Raw genomic sequence first — 17037 nt, 5'->3', positions numbered from 1 at the left:
ATTTTAATTAAAGAAATATTGTTTTGCTTATATAGTTGTTTTAGTCATTTAATTATTGTTTTTATTATTTTTAGTTAGTTTTTCCGTAGATTTTAACATGTTGTAGTATGGTGCATATTTAATGCACAAAAAAAATCTACAGTTCAATTAATTTTTAAAAAAATGCCTTTGTAGCAGATGGGTTTTCGTCTGAAACCTTAATACTTTGAGTTTTGTAGAAAATAAAAAAAAATGATAAAATCTTCAAAAAATAAACAAAAATGATAAAATCTTCAAAAAATAAAATCCTTTGAGATGTTGTTAGGTTTTAGTGTCTAGTCGGTATAGAAATTTTGAGATATGAATTTTGACCGTTTTTGCAAAAAAAGGAAAAAAAATAAACGGCCATAACTGTTGCATATGACGTCCAAAAAAAATTAATATATAAAAAAAACTAGAAAAAATTGGTACTCGATTTCACCCGGGCTTGCCCGGTGAAGTTTTCTCACATGCTCAAAATTCCAAATGGAAAAAAAGTTACTTCAAAAAGAAGTTTTTTTCCAAAAAAAGAAAAATAATTTTATTTAAAAATATTAGGTTGTTTTCATTGAAATTCACTATTATTGTTACTTATTAAGTTTATTTTCATAATGTAATTAAAAAAATTAAATCATGTGACATGACATCAAGACCCAAGTTGTTTAGGATTGATAGCTTAGTATTGTCAGGAAAACAACAAGTGCACACTTGGCAACTAGGGACGATAGAACCAGAAAGTTAAGCGTGCTCGGGCTGAAGTAGTGAAAGGATGGGTGATCGGCCGGGAAGTTAGACGATTTGAAATGAGTGATCCACGCTAGAGCAGTGAGGATGAGTGATTAGAGATTAAATTGTCAAATAATTCAAAGATTAGAAATTTGGAATAAAACATAAAGAATATTCAAAAATAAAATTTGAAAAAAAATAAAAAAAAATCTACCTTTTCGGGTCAAAAAAAAAAGAAAAAACAGAGTGGAGCACATTTGGTCCCGGCTTGAGGTTAGGCCTTACAATGTTGCTAAAATACATCTAGATATGCTCTATGTATTGCACATCTAGACCCTACTCCTCAACTAATGATTTCGCTTATTCTATGACATAACTTATGCACACCTATGGTGGACCGGCCCAATAATTATGTTAATGTTCCCGCTAAAGGTTATGTCAAAAATGGTTTGCAGTTTTTTAAAGCTTCTATAGACAGGTTCTTAGAACATTTTATCGGTTTTGACCAGTTTTGGGAAGATTCCACGCTGGTGTAATTTTCTTATTAGTTTTCTGAAATACAGTTGTCCTTTTTTTTAACTACACATTGAACAGTTTTGTATACACAATGAGCTTTTTTTAGATATACACATAGAAAAATATAAAATAAATGATGAACGTTTATTCAGAATTTCAATACATGTTCAACATTTTTCCATAAAAACAAATGCGTGGATACGTGTCCACACCAACCACCATGCATGTAGTGTAAGCTAAAGCTAGCTATGGAACATCTATAGCTGACTTCTCCTGCTCTCCAATTAATATGCAACTTTTTTTTGGAAGGGGAATATGCAGCTGATATACGTGTATCAAACTAGTCCCTCCGTTTTTAAATATAATTTTTTTAGATATTTTAATAGAAAACTACATATAAAACAAAATAAATAAATCGACATTCAAAATCTTGTCTATATACCTGTGTATGTAGTTCAATAGTAAAATCGTTAAAATAAACTATATTTAGAAAGGAAGGGAGTAAGTAACAACTACATCATGCATCAATGCATGGGCATGGCATGAAAGTCGTCACACAGCATATCTTGAGCGCATTCCAGCCACTACTATCAAGTATTGAAAGTCGCCGGGCGCGCGTATATCTCGCTCTATACATTTTGTTGGATAGCACGCTACGTAGACGATGGATTTTAGCTGGAATCAAACTTGGAAAAATTGATCATGGCAACAACACACTTGCATGTGCAACCGGGCTATAAATACCACCCTCCACACAGCCCAAACGCACAACACCTACAAAGCCTTGCTTCCTCTCGATCAGAGCTTTCGCAATGGCGCCATCGACCAAGCTCGTCCTCCTGTTCCTCGGCGTGAACCTGATGGTCACCGCCGTGAACGGTGGCTGTGGACACCACTGCCCAACCCCGCCACCGCCTCGACCGACCAAGGGCGGCTCGTGTCCGATCGACACGCTGAAGCTGGGCGTGTGTGCTAACGTGCTGAGCCTGCTGAAGCTCAGGCTCGGTGTGCCGGCCAACGAGCGGTGCTGCCCGCTGCTGGCCGGGCTGACCGACCTGGACGCCGCTGTTTGCGTCTGCACCGCCATCAGGGCCAAGGTCCTCGGCGTCATCAAGCTCAACGTCCCCGTCGACCTCGTGCTCCTCCTCAACCAGTGCGACAAGACCTGCCCGCCCGGCTTCACCTGCCCGGTCTGATCGATGGACGTACTCGTCCAAGCACGGCATCCTGAACGTACACATGCCATGCACGGCATCCTATATACAGTACTACTTCTGCAGTTTGTGTTCCAGTTCATCTCTATATGTCATCTCCTGCATGCCTAAGTTCCCTGTCATGCATTAGCATTCTGCATGCATGCAGTGATTACTTGGTACGTACGTAAGTCTGTGAAAGTGTGTCAAGTTGTGGTGTCCAAATAAATGACCCACCTAAAAGGGGGTTTGTATCGTAATCTGAAATACTGTGCCGGCTATATGCCCCTAGCTTTGTACGTATCATCTCAAATCTGTGGAAGTTGTGTTAACTCGAGCTGTGTGTCAATATATTCTGCCGCGTCCTCACACAGATACATGCACCTAGATCAACCCTAAGTTTTGTATGGAACGTAGCAAAAGAAACAAAAATAAATCGGATCAAGGATGGATCAATTTAGTATCGACGAGAGCTTTATCACCAACGACAAGCAGATCCATGGCAAGGGAGCTTTAATGCGGGACAATGCAACAGCGATCTTTGTATCGGCCTGTTCATCTCATCCTTACATGCAGTTATGGACCCAGAAGCTTCTCGAAGCATAGTCCAAATGCTTAGAGTGACATTTTCTTTGCATAGAAGTCATTGCGAGCACAAAGACGAAGTTATCTATAGGCATTTCAACGAAGGTTTGGGGAAGAAAGTTACCCGCACCATGACAATAGACTGGGCCTCATTAGACTTACCATCGGTTAAGGGGTGAGGTTTAGACAACCCCTTCACAGAAAAGGAAGTCCGGGACGCGGTCAAGGCATCACCTTCGGAGAAGGCGCCGGGCCCGGATGGTTTCACGGGGACCTTTTTCAAAGCATGTTGGCCCCTAATAAAGGAGGGCGTCATGCCGGTCTTCCATAGTTTCTATCACCTGGCAGGCGGGGACTTCACCAAGCTAAACTCCGCCACGATAGTTCTTCTGCCAAAAAAGGACGGAGCCTCCGAGGTGCAGGACTATAGGCCGACCAGTCTAATTCACTCGATCTCCAAGCTTATAGCTAAGGTTCTCTCCGGAAGGCTAGCTACGGTCATCGACAACATCATCTCGCCAGCACAATCAGCTTTCTTGTGCGCCAAGTCAACACAAGACAGTTTCCTCTACGTGCAAAATGTCGTAAGATCTCTCCATCAAAAAAAGACCCCTGCGCTACTACTCAAGCTAGACATCGCAAAAGCCTTCGACAACGTCTCCTGGGATACCTGTTAGAGCTACCGCAACACCTAGGGTTTCTAGCGAGATGGCGGGACTGGATAGCGCTTCTCCTAAGCACTGCGTCATCTGCAGTCATGCTAAATGGCACGGCGGGCAGGCCGATCTGGCACAAAAGGGGCCTGCGCCAAGGAGACCCGCTGTCCCCCCTCTTATTCATCTTAGCCATCGACACCATGCACAGACTCCTAAGTAGAGCCACCGAGATGAACATGCTCCAGCCACTGCCGGGCAGGGATATCACGCTACGGCTCAGCCTCTATGCGGATGATGACGTCATTTTCGCAAACCCCATCCGGGAAGAAATTGACATGCTAATGGACATCCTAAAAAACTTCGGAAATGCTACGGGTCTTCATATCAACCCTGCCAAGTCTACTGTCTCGGCAATCCGCTGTGATGACTTAGACCTAGACGTCGTGCTTGCGGCTTTCGGGGGGGAGAGGGTAGACTCCCCGGTGAGATACCTAGGCCTACCACTCACTCTGAATAGGATCCGTTTGGTCCACATACAATTCATCCTAGATAGGATTAGGGCTAAATTAGCAGGATGGAAAGGGAAGCTACTAAACATTGCAGGGAGACGGGTACTGGTTCGCAGCGTTCTCACCGCGCTGCCAACTTTCGCCCTATCCGTGCTGCGAGCGCCCAACAAATTTCTGGATGAGATAGATAAGGTTAGACGGTGTTTCCTCTGGGCACACGAAGAAGAAATAAGCGGAGGAAAATGCAAAGTTAGCTGGCCAATAGTATGCTCACCAACGGAGAACGGTGGACTAGGATTGCTGGAAATGAATCGCTTCTGCAGAGCGCTTCGACTAATATGGCTATGGCTGTCCTGGACAAGTCCACAAAGGCCATGGAACGGCATGCAGCTGCCATGCGATGACGGTGATAGAGCTCTGTTTAGCGCCTCCACGACAGTCAGCCTGGGAGATGGGGCCACGACCTCCTTCTGGAACTGCCCATGGACAGGTTTGGGGGCGCTAAAGACGGCATATCCGATGCTTTTCAAGCACTCCAGAAGAAAAAATAGGCCTGTAAAAGAGGCGCTACAAAACGACACATGGATAGCCGACCTTGCGCACGGAGACACCACACACCTTTGGGCGGATGTCCTCCGCTTGCACAGGTGGATTCAGGACACAGACGTGCAACTGATGGAGCACACAAGAGACACAATCAAATGGAGGCATGAGGCCTCGGGGGTGTATACTGCTAGCTCAGCATATAAAGCTCAATTCCTAGGAAGCACAAGATCAGAAAGAAGCAAGTTTATATGGGAAACTTGGGCACCGCAAAGACTCAAGATATTCACATAGCTGCTGGACAAAAATAGGCTATGGTGCAATGACAGATTGCAAAGAAGGGGGTGGCAAAACGAATATTTCTGTCAGCTATGCCTCAGGAATCTAGAATCAGCGGCTCATTTATTCTGGGAATGTAAGATGGCAACAACAGTATGGACGGAGGCCGCGTCTTGCACCGGATGTGCCTCACTAAGCCCAACAATTTGGGCAGAGAAAAAATCTACTTGAGAAATTATTTCCAAGATGATAAGCAAGGCAAGACCGGAGCACAAAAAAGGCGTCAGGACAATGACCGTGCTGATCCTGTCAGAAATTTGGAAGGAAAGAAATGAGTGCACCTTCAGAAACAAAACAGCCAGTAGAGCAAATATCTCCACCTCCATTACAACAGCGATCGAGTTTTGGAGGCAGGGAGGAGCAGTTTTCCTTGAGCACCCGTTTGGGAAACTGACGTGAGGAGTCCGCCGTCAGAAGCCTCCTCTCTTTTTTTTCCTTCTTTTTCGGAATATCTTCCTGTTATGTCCTTGATCTTTGGTTCAGCCCCCTTTTATGTATTCCCGCTATGCTATCTGCTATTCCAATATATGCCAGCCATTAGCTGGATCTTTCAAAAAAAATGGAAGCTGCTTATGGCCTGGTGCGATCATAGCTAGGTGGGACAGTGTTCAATTGTGCTGCATGGCACGGTTTCCTTCTTGTGTATCGGTCAAACTGGTTTGTGCAATTTAAAATGCTTGATGAAGTGGGCCCAAAGTGAGCCTGAGTTGAGCTCAGCACGTGGTGGCTTTCAGATGATGTGCGCAATTTTACCAAAAACGTACTATAAGTGTATGTGTTGACCGAACATATACTGGCAGGGCAGCAGAGGACTCTGACCTAATCCTCCTCTCGCGCTTCCGCGAGCGGCAGAGGAGGCTTCGAGCTGCCGCTGAAAGCCCGATCCCTCTCCTCCTCTTCCCTCGCCGCCGCCCGAGCGCACCGGCGGGCAAAGCCTGCCCGGTGTGGGCGGCGGCGAGGAGTCTTCTCCTCCTCGCCTGGTGAGGTCGTTGCGGGGCGATCAGCAGGCTCGACTAGGTGTGGTGCTGTTCGGGACACGACGGCGACAGGCAGCGGCGCTGCACACCACGACAGCGGGGTGGAGACCAAATTCCCAAGGTATCATCATAAAAAGTGGAAGAGGACCCCACTTGATGATATCAACATTGAGTATGCAGAAAAAGATGTATACGTTTCATATGAGTTGTATCGCAAGATTCGAATCATGAACTATGGTCAGCGTTACCTCGCACCAACACCAGCACCACGAGTTTAGGGACTTTCTGATTCAGAAGAGTAGTGTTCACAACGACGAACACTTGTATATATATATATTTGTGCTAGCTATTATTATGTACTGCTTGGACGAGTATTATTATATATTGCTTGGATCAATTTATGTCTAGTTTCTGTTTGTGCCATTAGTTTCCAAATTTGAATGGAAACCTTTCTAACTTTATTTGCTACTTTTCATGGTATCATGCATTTCGACCACATATATAGCACGCTTCATTTCCTGGTACAAACTAATGACCCTGAAATTGAAATATTCTGTTATGATCAATTTAAATATTCTGTTAATAGCAAAAAGAATTAACTAAAAATAGTCAATTAAAATATTCTGTGATGATCAACTAAAACAAAACTATAATATTTTTGAATAGCAAAAAGAATTAACTAAAATAATCAATTAAAACATTAATAGAAAAACATTTTTCATAAAGTATTTTTTTGTTAGAAATTTTAATAGCAAACTAAAATAACAAAATCTGTTTTTGATTAAAACACCCATTAAAAATAACTAAAGATTACCAAAATAATCCTCTCAACTTTTTAGCACATGCTATTTGGGTGAAATGATGATACAATGCCAACTTTCAACCTTTTCAGATTTCATTTGTAGTGCTTTTTAATTTCAGGGTCATTTAGCTCAAATAATAAGTTAATGCATGAAAATACCAAATGAAGTCAAAAAGGGTTGAAAATTGGTGATGTGGATTTGAATGGTGCATTTTGAACACACAAAAAGTCTGAAGTTCAAATAAGTTGAAGAAATGAAATCCCTTTGTAACAGATGAGTTTTCGTATTAAACCGTGATATTTCGAAAGAGATTGTCCGATTTGTACACGAAGTATATCCAGTTTGTGCCATAACCCTCTCAAGTTTTTAGCACATGCTATGTGGGTGAAATGATTATACCATCCCAAGTTTCAACCTTTTCAGAGTTTATTTGAAGTGTTTTTCAATTTCAGGGTCATTTAGCTCAAAAAAAAGTAAATGCATGAAAAAAATACCAAATGAAGTCAGAAAGGGTTGAAAATTGATGATGTGGATTTGAATGGTGCATTTTGCACACACAAAAAGTCTGGAGTTCGAATAAGTTAAAGAAATGAAATCTCTTTGTAACAGAAGAATTTTCGTATGAAACCATGATACTTCGAAAGAGATTGTCCGATTTATACATGAAGTGCACCAAGTTTTTGCCGTAACCCTCTCAACTTTTTAGCACATGCCATGTGGGTGAAATGATGATACCATGCCAACTTTCAAATTTTTCAGAGTTCATTTGTAGTGCTTTTTAATTTCAGGGTCAATTAGCTCAAAGAATAAACTAATAGCAAAAAGAATGAAGTATAAAGAATTAACTGAAACAGAAAATGGTTTTGGATTATTTATTAAACTGAAACACTTTTCATGTTGAAAGGTTTTTCAAATTGGCCAAAATGTATAAAATCTGTGAGTTCTGACGACGTCCTCGTAACAGGACCCTGAAGTTCACAGAACGTTCAGAACGCCCTTGGACCCAAAACTAGAATGTATAAAATCTGCGAGTTTTGACGAGGTCCCCGTAACCGGACCCCTAAGTTACCCGAATGTTCGTATCGGCCTGGGACACAAAATTAATGTGTTATAGCATATAAAACTAGCTAAAACGGACCAAATCAGCGAGTTTTGACGCGGTCCTCATAAGCGGTCCCTGGAGTTCTCCGAACTTTCGTATCGCCCCGAGACCCAAAATCAGTGAGTAATAGTATACAAAACTAGCCAGAATGGACCAAATCTACGAGTTTTGACGAGGTCCCCGTGACCAGACACCGAAGTTCCCCGAACGTTCGTATCGCCCCGGGAACCAAAAGCAATGAGTAATAGCATTCAAAACTGGCCAGAATGTATAAAATCTGTGAGTTTTGACGAGGTCCTCATAACCGGATCTTGAAGTTACCCGAACGTTCGTATCAACCCGGGACCCAAAAATCAGGGAGTAATAGCATACAAAACTAGCTAGAATGGACCAAATTTGTGAGTTTTGACGAGGTCCCCATAAGCGGAACCCGAAGTTTCCCGAACGTTCATACCGCTCCAGGACCCAAAATCAGTGAGTAATAGCATACAAACATGCGAGAATGTATAACAACTATGAGTTTTGGCGAGGTCCCCGTAACCGGATCACGAAGTTCCTCTAACGTTTGTATCGCCCCGGGACTCAAAACTAGTGAGAAATATCATCCAAAACTGGCTAGAATGGACGAAATTTACGAGTTTTGATGTGGTCCCCGTAACCGGTCCCCGAAGTTATCCGAACGTTCGTATTGCCCCTGGACCCAAAAATCAGTGAGTAATAGCATACAAAACTGGCCAGAAGGGACCAAATATGTGAGTTTTGACGAGGTCCCCGCAACCGGTACGTGGAGTTCCCTGAACTTTCGTATCGCACGAAGACCCAAAATCAGTGAGTAATAGCATACAAAACTGACCAGAATAGAGTTTTGACGAGGTCCCCGTAACTAGATCCCGAAGTTCCCCGAACATTCGTATCCCCCTGGAACCCAAATCAGTGAGTATAAAATCGGTGTGCTTTGATGAGGTCCCCGTAACCGGACCATGAAGTTACCCGAACTTTCGTATCGCCCCAGGACTAAAAAATCAGTGAGAAATACCATACAAATCTGGCCAGAAGGGACCAAATCTACGAGTTTTGACGAGGTCCCCATAACCGATCCCTAGAGTTCCCCGAAATTTCGTATCGCCCCGAGAACAAAAATCAGTGAGTAATATCACACAAAACTGACCAGAATGGACCAAATCTACGAGTTTTGACGAAGTCACCGTAACCAGACCAGGAATTCCTCGAACATTCGTATCGCCCCGAGACCCAAAATTAGTGAGGCATGGAAAACTTGACACATTGGACCAACTCTGTGAGTTTTTATGAGGTCCCTGCAACCGATCCCCAGATTTTGCGGAACGTTCAGGTCGCACTTTTACCCAAAATCAATGAGTAATAGCATCAAAATTTGGCCAAAATGTATAAAATCTGCGAGTTTTGACGAGGTCCACGTAACCGGTCCCCGAAGTTACCTGAACGTTCGTATCGCTCCGGGACCCAAAATCACAAAGTAATATCATACAAAACTGGCCAGAATGTACAAAATCTGTGAGTTTTGACGAGCTGACCGTAACCAGACCCGAAGTTCCCCGAACTTTTGTATCGCCTCGGGACCCAAAATTAGTGAGTAACTGCATCCAAAACTGGTGAGAATGTATAAAGTCTGCGAGTTTTGACGAGGTGCCCGTAACCGGATCCCGAAGTTACCCGAACATTCGTACCACCCCGGGACCCAAAAATCAGTGAGTAATAGCATACAAAACTAGCTAGAAGGACTAAATCTGCGAGTTTTGTTGAGGTCCCCATAACCCGTACCTGGAGTTCCCCGAACTTTCGTATCGCCCCGAGACCCAAAATCATTGAGTAATATCATAAAAAGGGCCAGAATGTATAAAATCTATGAGTTTTGACGAGTTCCACGTAACCAGAGCCCAAAGTTCACGGAACGTTCGGATCGCTCGTGGATCCAAAATCAGTGAGTAATAGCATACAAAACTGTCCAGAATGTATAAAATGTGTGAGTTTGGACGAGGTCCCCGTAACCGGTCCTCGAAGTTACCCGAACGTTCGTATCACCGCGAAACCCAAAATCAGTGAGTAATAGCATACAAACCTGGTCAAAATATATATAATCTGAGAGTTTTGACTACATCCCCGTAACCGGTCCCCGAAGTTACCCGAACGTTCGTTTTGGTCCGGGACCCAAATTCAGTGAGTAAAATCATACAAAACTGGCCAGAATGGACCAAATCTACGAGTTTTGACGAGGTCCCTGTAACCGGCCCCCGAAGTTCCCCAACATTTGAATCGTCCCGAATCCCAAATCAATGACTAATAGCATACAAAACTGCCCAGAATGTATAAATCTCTGAGTTTTGACGAGGTTCCCGTAACAGGACCCCGAAGTTCGCGTAACGTTCGGATCGCCCCTGGACCCTAAATTAGAATGTATAAAATCTACGAGTTTTGATGAGGTCCCCGTAACTGGACCTCGGAGTTACTCGAATTGTCGTATCTCCCTGGTCCCGAAATTAGTGAGTAATACCATACAAAATTAGTTAGAATGGACTAAATCAGCGAGTTTTAACGAGGTCCACATGAGCGGTCCCTGGAGTTCACCGAACTTTCGTATCGCCTTGAGACCCAAAATCAATGGGTAATAACATAAAAAGCTGGCCAGAATGGACCAAATCTACGAGTTTTGACGAGGTCCTCGTAACCACACCCCCAAGTTCCCCGAACGTTCGTATCGCCGCGGGACCCAAAATCAGTGACTAATACCATCCAAAATTGGCCAGACCGTATAATATTTGTGAGTTTTGACGAGGTTCCCATAACTGGACCCCGATGTTACCCGAACGTTCGTATCACTCCGGGACCCTAAAATCAGTGAGAAATTGCATACAAAACTGGCCAAAAGGGACCAAATCTACGGGTTTTGACGAGGTCCCCGTAACCGGTCCCTGGAGTTCCCTGAACTTTCATATCGCCCCAATAACCAAAATCAGTGAGTAATATCATACAAAAATAGCCAGAATGGACAAAATCTGTGAGTTTTGATGAGGTCCCCGTAACCGGTGCACGAAGTTCCTCCAACGTTTGTATCGCCACGTGACTCAAAATCAGTGGGTAATAGCATGAAAAACTGGCCACATTAAACCAAACCTGTGAGTTTTAACGAGGTCCCCACACCCGGTCCCCAGATTTTGCGGAACGTTCACGTCGCCCTGTGACCCAAAATCATTGAGTAATAACATACAAAACTCGCTAGAATGTATAAAATCTGGGAGTTTTCACGTTGTCCCCATAAGTGGTCCCTGGAGTTACCCGAACTTTCGCATCGCCCCGAGACCCAAAATCAGTGGGTAATAACATGAAAAACTGGTCAGAATGGACCTAATCTACGAGTTTTGACGAGGTCTCCGTAACCAAACCCCCGAAGTTCCCCGAACGTTCGTATCGCCCGGGGACCCAAAATCAGTGAGTAATAGGATCCAAAACTGGCCAGAATGTATAAAATCTGTGAGTTTTGACGAGGTCCCCGTAACCAGACCCCGAAGTTACCCGAACTTTCGTAAAAATCAGTGAGAAATAGCATACAAATCTGGAGAGAAGGGACCAAATCTGCGAGTTTTGACGAGGTCCCCATAACCGGTCCGTGGAGTTCCCCGAACTTTCTTATCGCCCCGAGACACAAAATCAATGAGTAATATCATAAGAAAATGGCCATAATGTACAAAATCTGTGAGTTTTGACCAGGTCCCCATAACCAGACCCCAAAGATCACCGAACGTTTGTATTGCTCCGGGCACAAAATCAGTGAGTAATAGCATACAAAACTGTCCAGAATGTATAAAATCTGTGAGTTTGGACGAGGTCCCCGTAACCGGTCCCCGAAGTTAACCAAATTTTTGTATTCCCCCGGGACCCAAAAAGAGTGAGTAATAGCATACAAAACTGGTCAGAATGTATAAAATCAGTGAGTTTTGACGAGGTCCCCGTAACCGGTCCCCGAAGTTACCCAAACGTTCGTTTTGGCCCAGGACTCAAAATCAGTGAGTAATATCATACAAAACTGACCAGAATGGACCGAATCTACGCGTTTTGATGAGGTCCCCGTAATCGGTCCCCAGAGTTCGCGGAACGTTCGGATCGCACCGGGACGGAAAATCAGTGACTAATATCATACAAAACTGACGAGAATGGACCAAATATGCGAGTTTTGACGAGGTCTCCATAACCAGACCCCGAAGTTCCCTGAACGTTCGTATCGCCCCGGGACCCAAAATGAGTGAGTAATAGCATCCAAAACTGGCTAGAATATATATATCTGTGAGTTTTGACGAGGTCCTCGTAACGTGTCCCTGAAGTTACACGAACGTTCGTATCCCCCCGGGACCCAAAATCACGAAGTAATAGCATTCCAAATTGGCCACAATGTAAAAAATCTCCAAGTTTTGATGAGGTCCCCGTAACCGGACCCCGAAGTTACCCGAATGTTTTGACCCCGAAGTTACCCTAGGACACAAAATTAGTGAGTAATAGCATACAAAACTAGCCACAATGGACCAAATCCGCGAGTTTTGACAAGGTCCCCAAAAGCGGTCCCTAGAGTTCCCCAAACTTTTGTATCGCCCACACACCAAATTCAATGGAACATAAAAACCGGCGAGAATGGACCAAATTTATGAGTTTTGACGAGGTCCCCGTAACCAGACCCCCAAGTTCTCCGAATGTTCGTATCGCCCGGGACCCAAAATCAGTGAGTAATAGGATCCAAAACTAGCTAGAATGTATAAAATTTGTGAGTTTTGACGAGGTAATCGTAAGCAGACCCCGAAGTTACCTGAACTTTCGTATCGCTCCGGGACCCTTGAGTGAGAAATAGCATACAAAACTGGCCAGAAGGGACCAAATCTACAGGTTTTGACGAGGTCCCCGTAACTGGTCCTTGGAGTTCCCCAAACTTTCATATCGCCCCGAGAACCAAAATTAGTGAGTAATATTATACAAAACTAGCCAGAATGGACCAAATCTGCGAGTTTTGATGAGGTCCCCATAAACAGACCAGGAAGTTCCTTGAACATTCGTATCGATCCGGGACCCAAAATCAGTGAGTAATAGCATGGAAAACTAGCAACATTGGATCAACTCTGTGAGTTTTACGAGGTCCCTACAACCGGTCTTCAGATTTTGCGGAACGTTCAGGTCGCCCTGTGACCCAATATCAATGAGTAATAGTAAACAAACCTGGGCAGGATGTATAAAATCTGTGAGTTTTGACGAGGTCTCCATAAGCGGTCCCTGGAGTTCCCCAAAAGTGGTCCCTGGAGGTCCCTGGAGTTTTGACGAGGTCCCCGTAATGAGACCCCGAAGTTACCCGAACGTTCGTATTGCCTCGGGACCCAAAATCAGTGAGTAATAGGATTCAAAACTAGCCAGAATGTATACAATCTGTGAGTTTTGACGAGGTCCCCGTAACTGGACCCGGAAGTTACCCGAACTTTTGTATCGCTCTGGGACCCAAAAATCAGTAAGAAATAGCATACAAAACTAGTCAGAAGGGACAAAATCTAAGAGTTTTGACGAGGTCCCCATAACCGGTCCCTGGAGTTCCCCGAACTTTCATATCGCCCCGAGACCCAAAATCAGTGAGTAATATCATAAAAAATGTCCAGAATGTATAAATTCGGTGAGTTTTGACGAGGTCCCCGTAACTAGACCCCAAAGTTCACCGAACGTTCGTATCGCTCCGGGACCCAAAATCAGTAAGTAATAGCATACAAAACTGTCAAAAATGTTCAAAATCTATGAGTTTGGACGAGGTTCCTGAAATTACCCGTACGTTTGTATCCCCCCGGGACGCAAAATCAGTGAGTAATAGCATATAAAATGTACGAGAATGTATAAAATCTATGAGTTTTGACGAGGTCCACGTAACTGGTCCCCTAAGATACCCGAACATTTGTTTTGGCCCGGAACGCAAAACTATTGAGTAATATCATACAGAACTCGTCAGAATGGATCGAATCTACGAGTTTTGATGAGGTCCCCATAATCGGTCCCCGAAGTTCGCGGAATGTTCGGATCGCCCCGAGACATAAACCAGTGAGTAATATCATACAAAACTGGCCAGAATGAATAAAATCTGCGTGTTTTGATGAGGTCCCCGTAATCGGACCCCGAAGTTACCCAAATGTCCGTATCTCCCTCGGGCCCAAAATCAGTGAGTAATATCATAAAAAATGGCGAGAATGTATAAAATCTGTGACTTTTGTTGAGCTCCCCGTAACTAGACCCCAAAGTTCCCCGAACGTTCGTATCGCCACGGGACCCAAAATCAGTGAGTAATAACATACAAAATTGCCAAAAATGTATAAAATCTGCGAGTTTTGACGAGGTCCCGTAACCGGACCCCGAAGTTCCCCAAACCTTCGTATCGCCCCGGGACCCAAAATCAATGAGTAATATAATACAAAACGCGCCAAAATGTATAAATCTGTGAGTTTTGACGAGGTCCCCGTAATAGGACCCTGAAGTTCGCGGAACGTTCGGATTGCCCGTGAACCCAAAGTTAGAATGAATAAAATCTGCGAGTTTTGACGAGGTCCACGTAACCGGATTCCGTAGTTAGCCGAATGTTCGTATCGCCCTGGTACCCAAAATTAGTGAGTAATAGCATACAAAACTAGATAGAACGGACCAAATCAGCGAGTTTTGACGAGGTCCCCATAAGCGGTCGCTGGAGTTCCCCGAACTTTTGTATCGCCCCGAGACCTAAAAGCAAAGAGTAATATCATACAAAACTAGTCAGAATGGATCAAATATATGAGTTTTGACGAGTTCCCCATAACCAGACCCAGAAGTTCCCCGAACGTTCGTATCGCACCGGGACCCAAAATCACTAAGTAATAGCATCCAAAATTGGCCAGAATGTATAAAATCCGCGAGTTTTGACGAGGTCCACGTAAGCGTTCCCCGAAGTACCCGAACGTTCGTATCCCCCCAGGACCCAAAATCAGTGAATAATAGCATACAAAACTGGTTCGAATGTATAAAATCTGCGAGTTTTGACGAGGTCTACATAATCGGACCCCAAAGTTACCCGAATGTTCGTATCGCCCTAGGACTCAAAATCAGTGAGTAATATCATAAAAAATGGCGAGAATGTATAAAATCTGTGAGTTTTGACGAGATCCCCGTAACCAAACCCAAAGTTCCCCGAACGTTCGTATAGCCACGAGACCCAAAATCAGTGAGTAATAGCATACAAAACTTGTCAGAATGTATAAAATCTGCGAGTTTTTAACGAGGTCCCCGTAACCGGTCCCCAAATTTTCCGAACATGCGTATCCCCGGAACCCAAAATCACTGAGTAATAGCATATAAAACTGGCCAGAATGTATAAAATCTGCGAGTTTTGGCGAGGTCCCCGTAACAGGACCCTGAAGTTCGTGGAACATTCGGATCGCCCCTGGACCCAAAATTAGAATGTACTAGTCGTTGACCCGTGCGTTCGCACGGGCTAGCATGTTTATTGCAGGGATAAACATAATCTTCGATGGAAGGAAATATATGATTTTCATATTTCTTAACTTGACTTTTTTATCGATAGCGATCAATTCTAGAACTCCTTCAAAATCTTCTAATGTGAATTGTTTTCTAAACAATTCGATTTTGCTATAATTGGCGGTTGTTTTTTATGAGTCCATGACATGTGTACGATTGAGATTGGAATTTTCATTTTGTCTAATATTCCCTTTGTTCGATTTATTTGACGCGTTATTTAGGCTAGTTTAGCCTATAAAAATATCTTATATTTTGGTACATAAGTAGTAGTTTGTTGTGACGTCCATTTAAAATTGCATTGTCCAGAATATAAAAAAATTGTCTCGATTTGTGTTACTTATTTTTATTAGTTAATTAAAATTGGTTCTACATAGTTTTATTGTAGATTTTTAATATATGAAACCAAATGTAATTAGTAACAATTGTATTTTATGTACAGCTATTTTTTTACTATTTTATAAAGTGAGTGTCAGCTTGGCTACTTAGATGTGCGCATGTTTATTAGTCACAGCTACAGATTTTTGGTAGGATGAGCGGCGGGTTCGGTGCCTGCGGTCGGCATGTGTAGTGTGCTCCTCTAACCGGCGTGCGTCATCAACTTCTTAATGTATTCGCCAACTGCATCACACCGTCGGCCGGAGCGCCGGCCATCTGGCCGTTCCTTTTTGCGGTGTGGTACGCCGTCTCCACGGAAGCCTTCAATCTCCTCCGGCACCCACGTTGTTGAGCGGAGTCTCCTTTTCCAATACCGATGCTGACAACGAACAAAGCCTCCTTGATTTGAGATGGTTTCGAACAAAGCCTCCTTAATTCGCGATGGTCTGTGTTAGGCCGCGGGAGCATACGTGAGAAGATTTGAAACTGAATCCCTATATAACACCATCAAAGGGAACGATAGATTTTTTTTAATCCAATCGAGGAAAAAATGAAAGGGGGAGAGACGTGAGAGATTGAGAGAGGGATCTATGTCAAACGTCCAGCAAAAAGAAAATCTGAGAGAGATAGAGAGACGTGAGAGATTAAGAGAGGGATCCATGCCCAACTTTCCTTTCCCCAATTTGAGAGATATGGATCTGTTTTCCATGAGGAGATGAAGAGAGACATTAGAGTTGGAGAGAGAGACGCGAGATATTGAGAATACGGTTAAGGTCATTGTTTTTTCTGGTAAAGAAAGACACGGTGAAGAGTAGATATTTTACGGTTGTGCCTTTTAGCTTTCTAACCATAATTTTTTAATAGAGAGATGTATGGGCCTTTTCTCTTGGCTTAGGCCCTGTTTGGAACCATCCAGATTATATAATCTGGTTTTTATAATCTATTGTATTTCCAAACATGACAGTTTATATTGTAGATTTTATAAACTAGATGACCAGCTTATTATAATCTCATAATCTGCTCTACCCCAGCTAAAATGAGATTATGGATTACAAATGACGTGTTACCCTTGTAAACTTCAAGAGAATTACGCAGTGCCACCGCCACTTTCCTATTTTTCCTTATAAACAGAGGACAAACA

At 43.4% G+C, this 17037-nt stretch overlaps 1 protein-coding gene across 1 annotated transcript; it reads left to right on the top strand.

The window, feature by feature from the left end:
- The first annotated feature begins 2039 nt into the window (after window positions 1–2039).
- On the top strand, window positions 2040–2752 carry LOC123447509 (cortical cell-delineating protein-like). Its single transcript, XM_045124116.1, has one exon. The coding sequence runs from the start codon at window positions 2073–2075 to the stop codon at window positions 2454–2456; it is 384 nt and encodes a 127-aa protein (XP_044980051.1). The 5' UTR covers window positions 2040–2072; the 3' UTR covers window positions 2457–2752.
- The last annotated feature ends 14285 nt before the right edge of the window (window positions 2753–17037 follow it).

The sequence above is a fragment of the Hordeum vulgare genome, chromosome 4H (genome assembly GCF_904849725.1).
Source record: "Hordeum vulgare subsp. vulgare chromosome 4H, MorexV3_pseudomolecules_assembly, whole genome shotgun sequence".
NCBI classification, from domain to species: domain Eukaryota; kingdom Viridiplantae; phylum Streptophyta; class Magnoliopsida; order Poales; family Poaceae; genus Hordeum; species Hordeum vulgare.
This window is presented reverse-complemented; position numbering and strand designations above follow the sequence as displayed.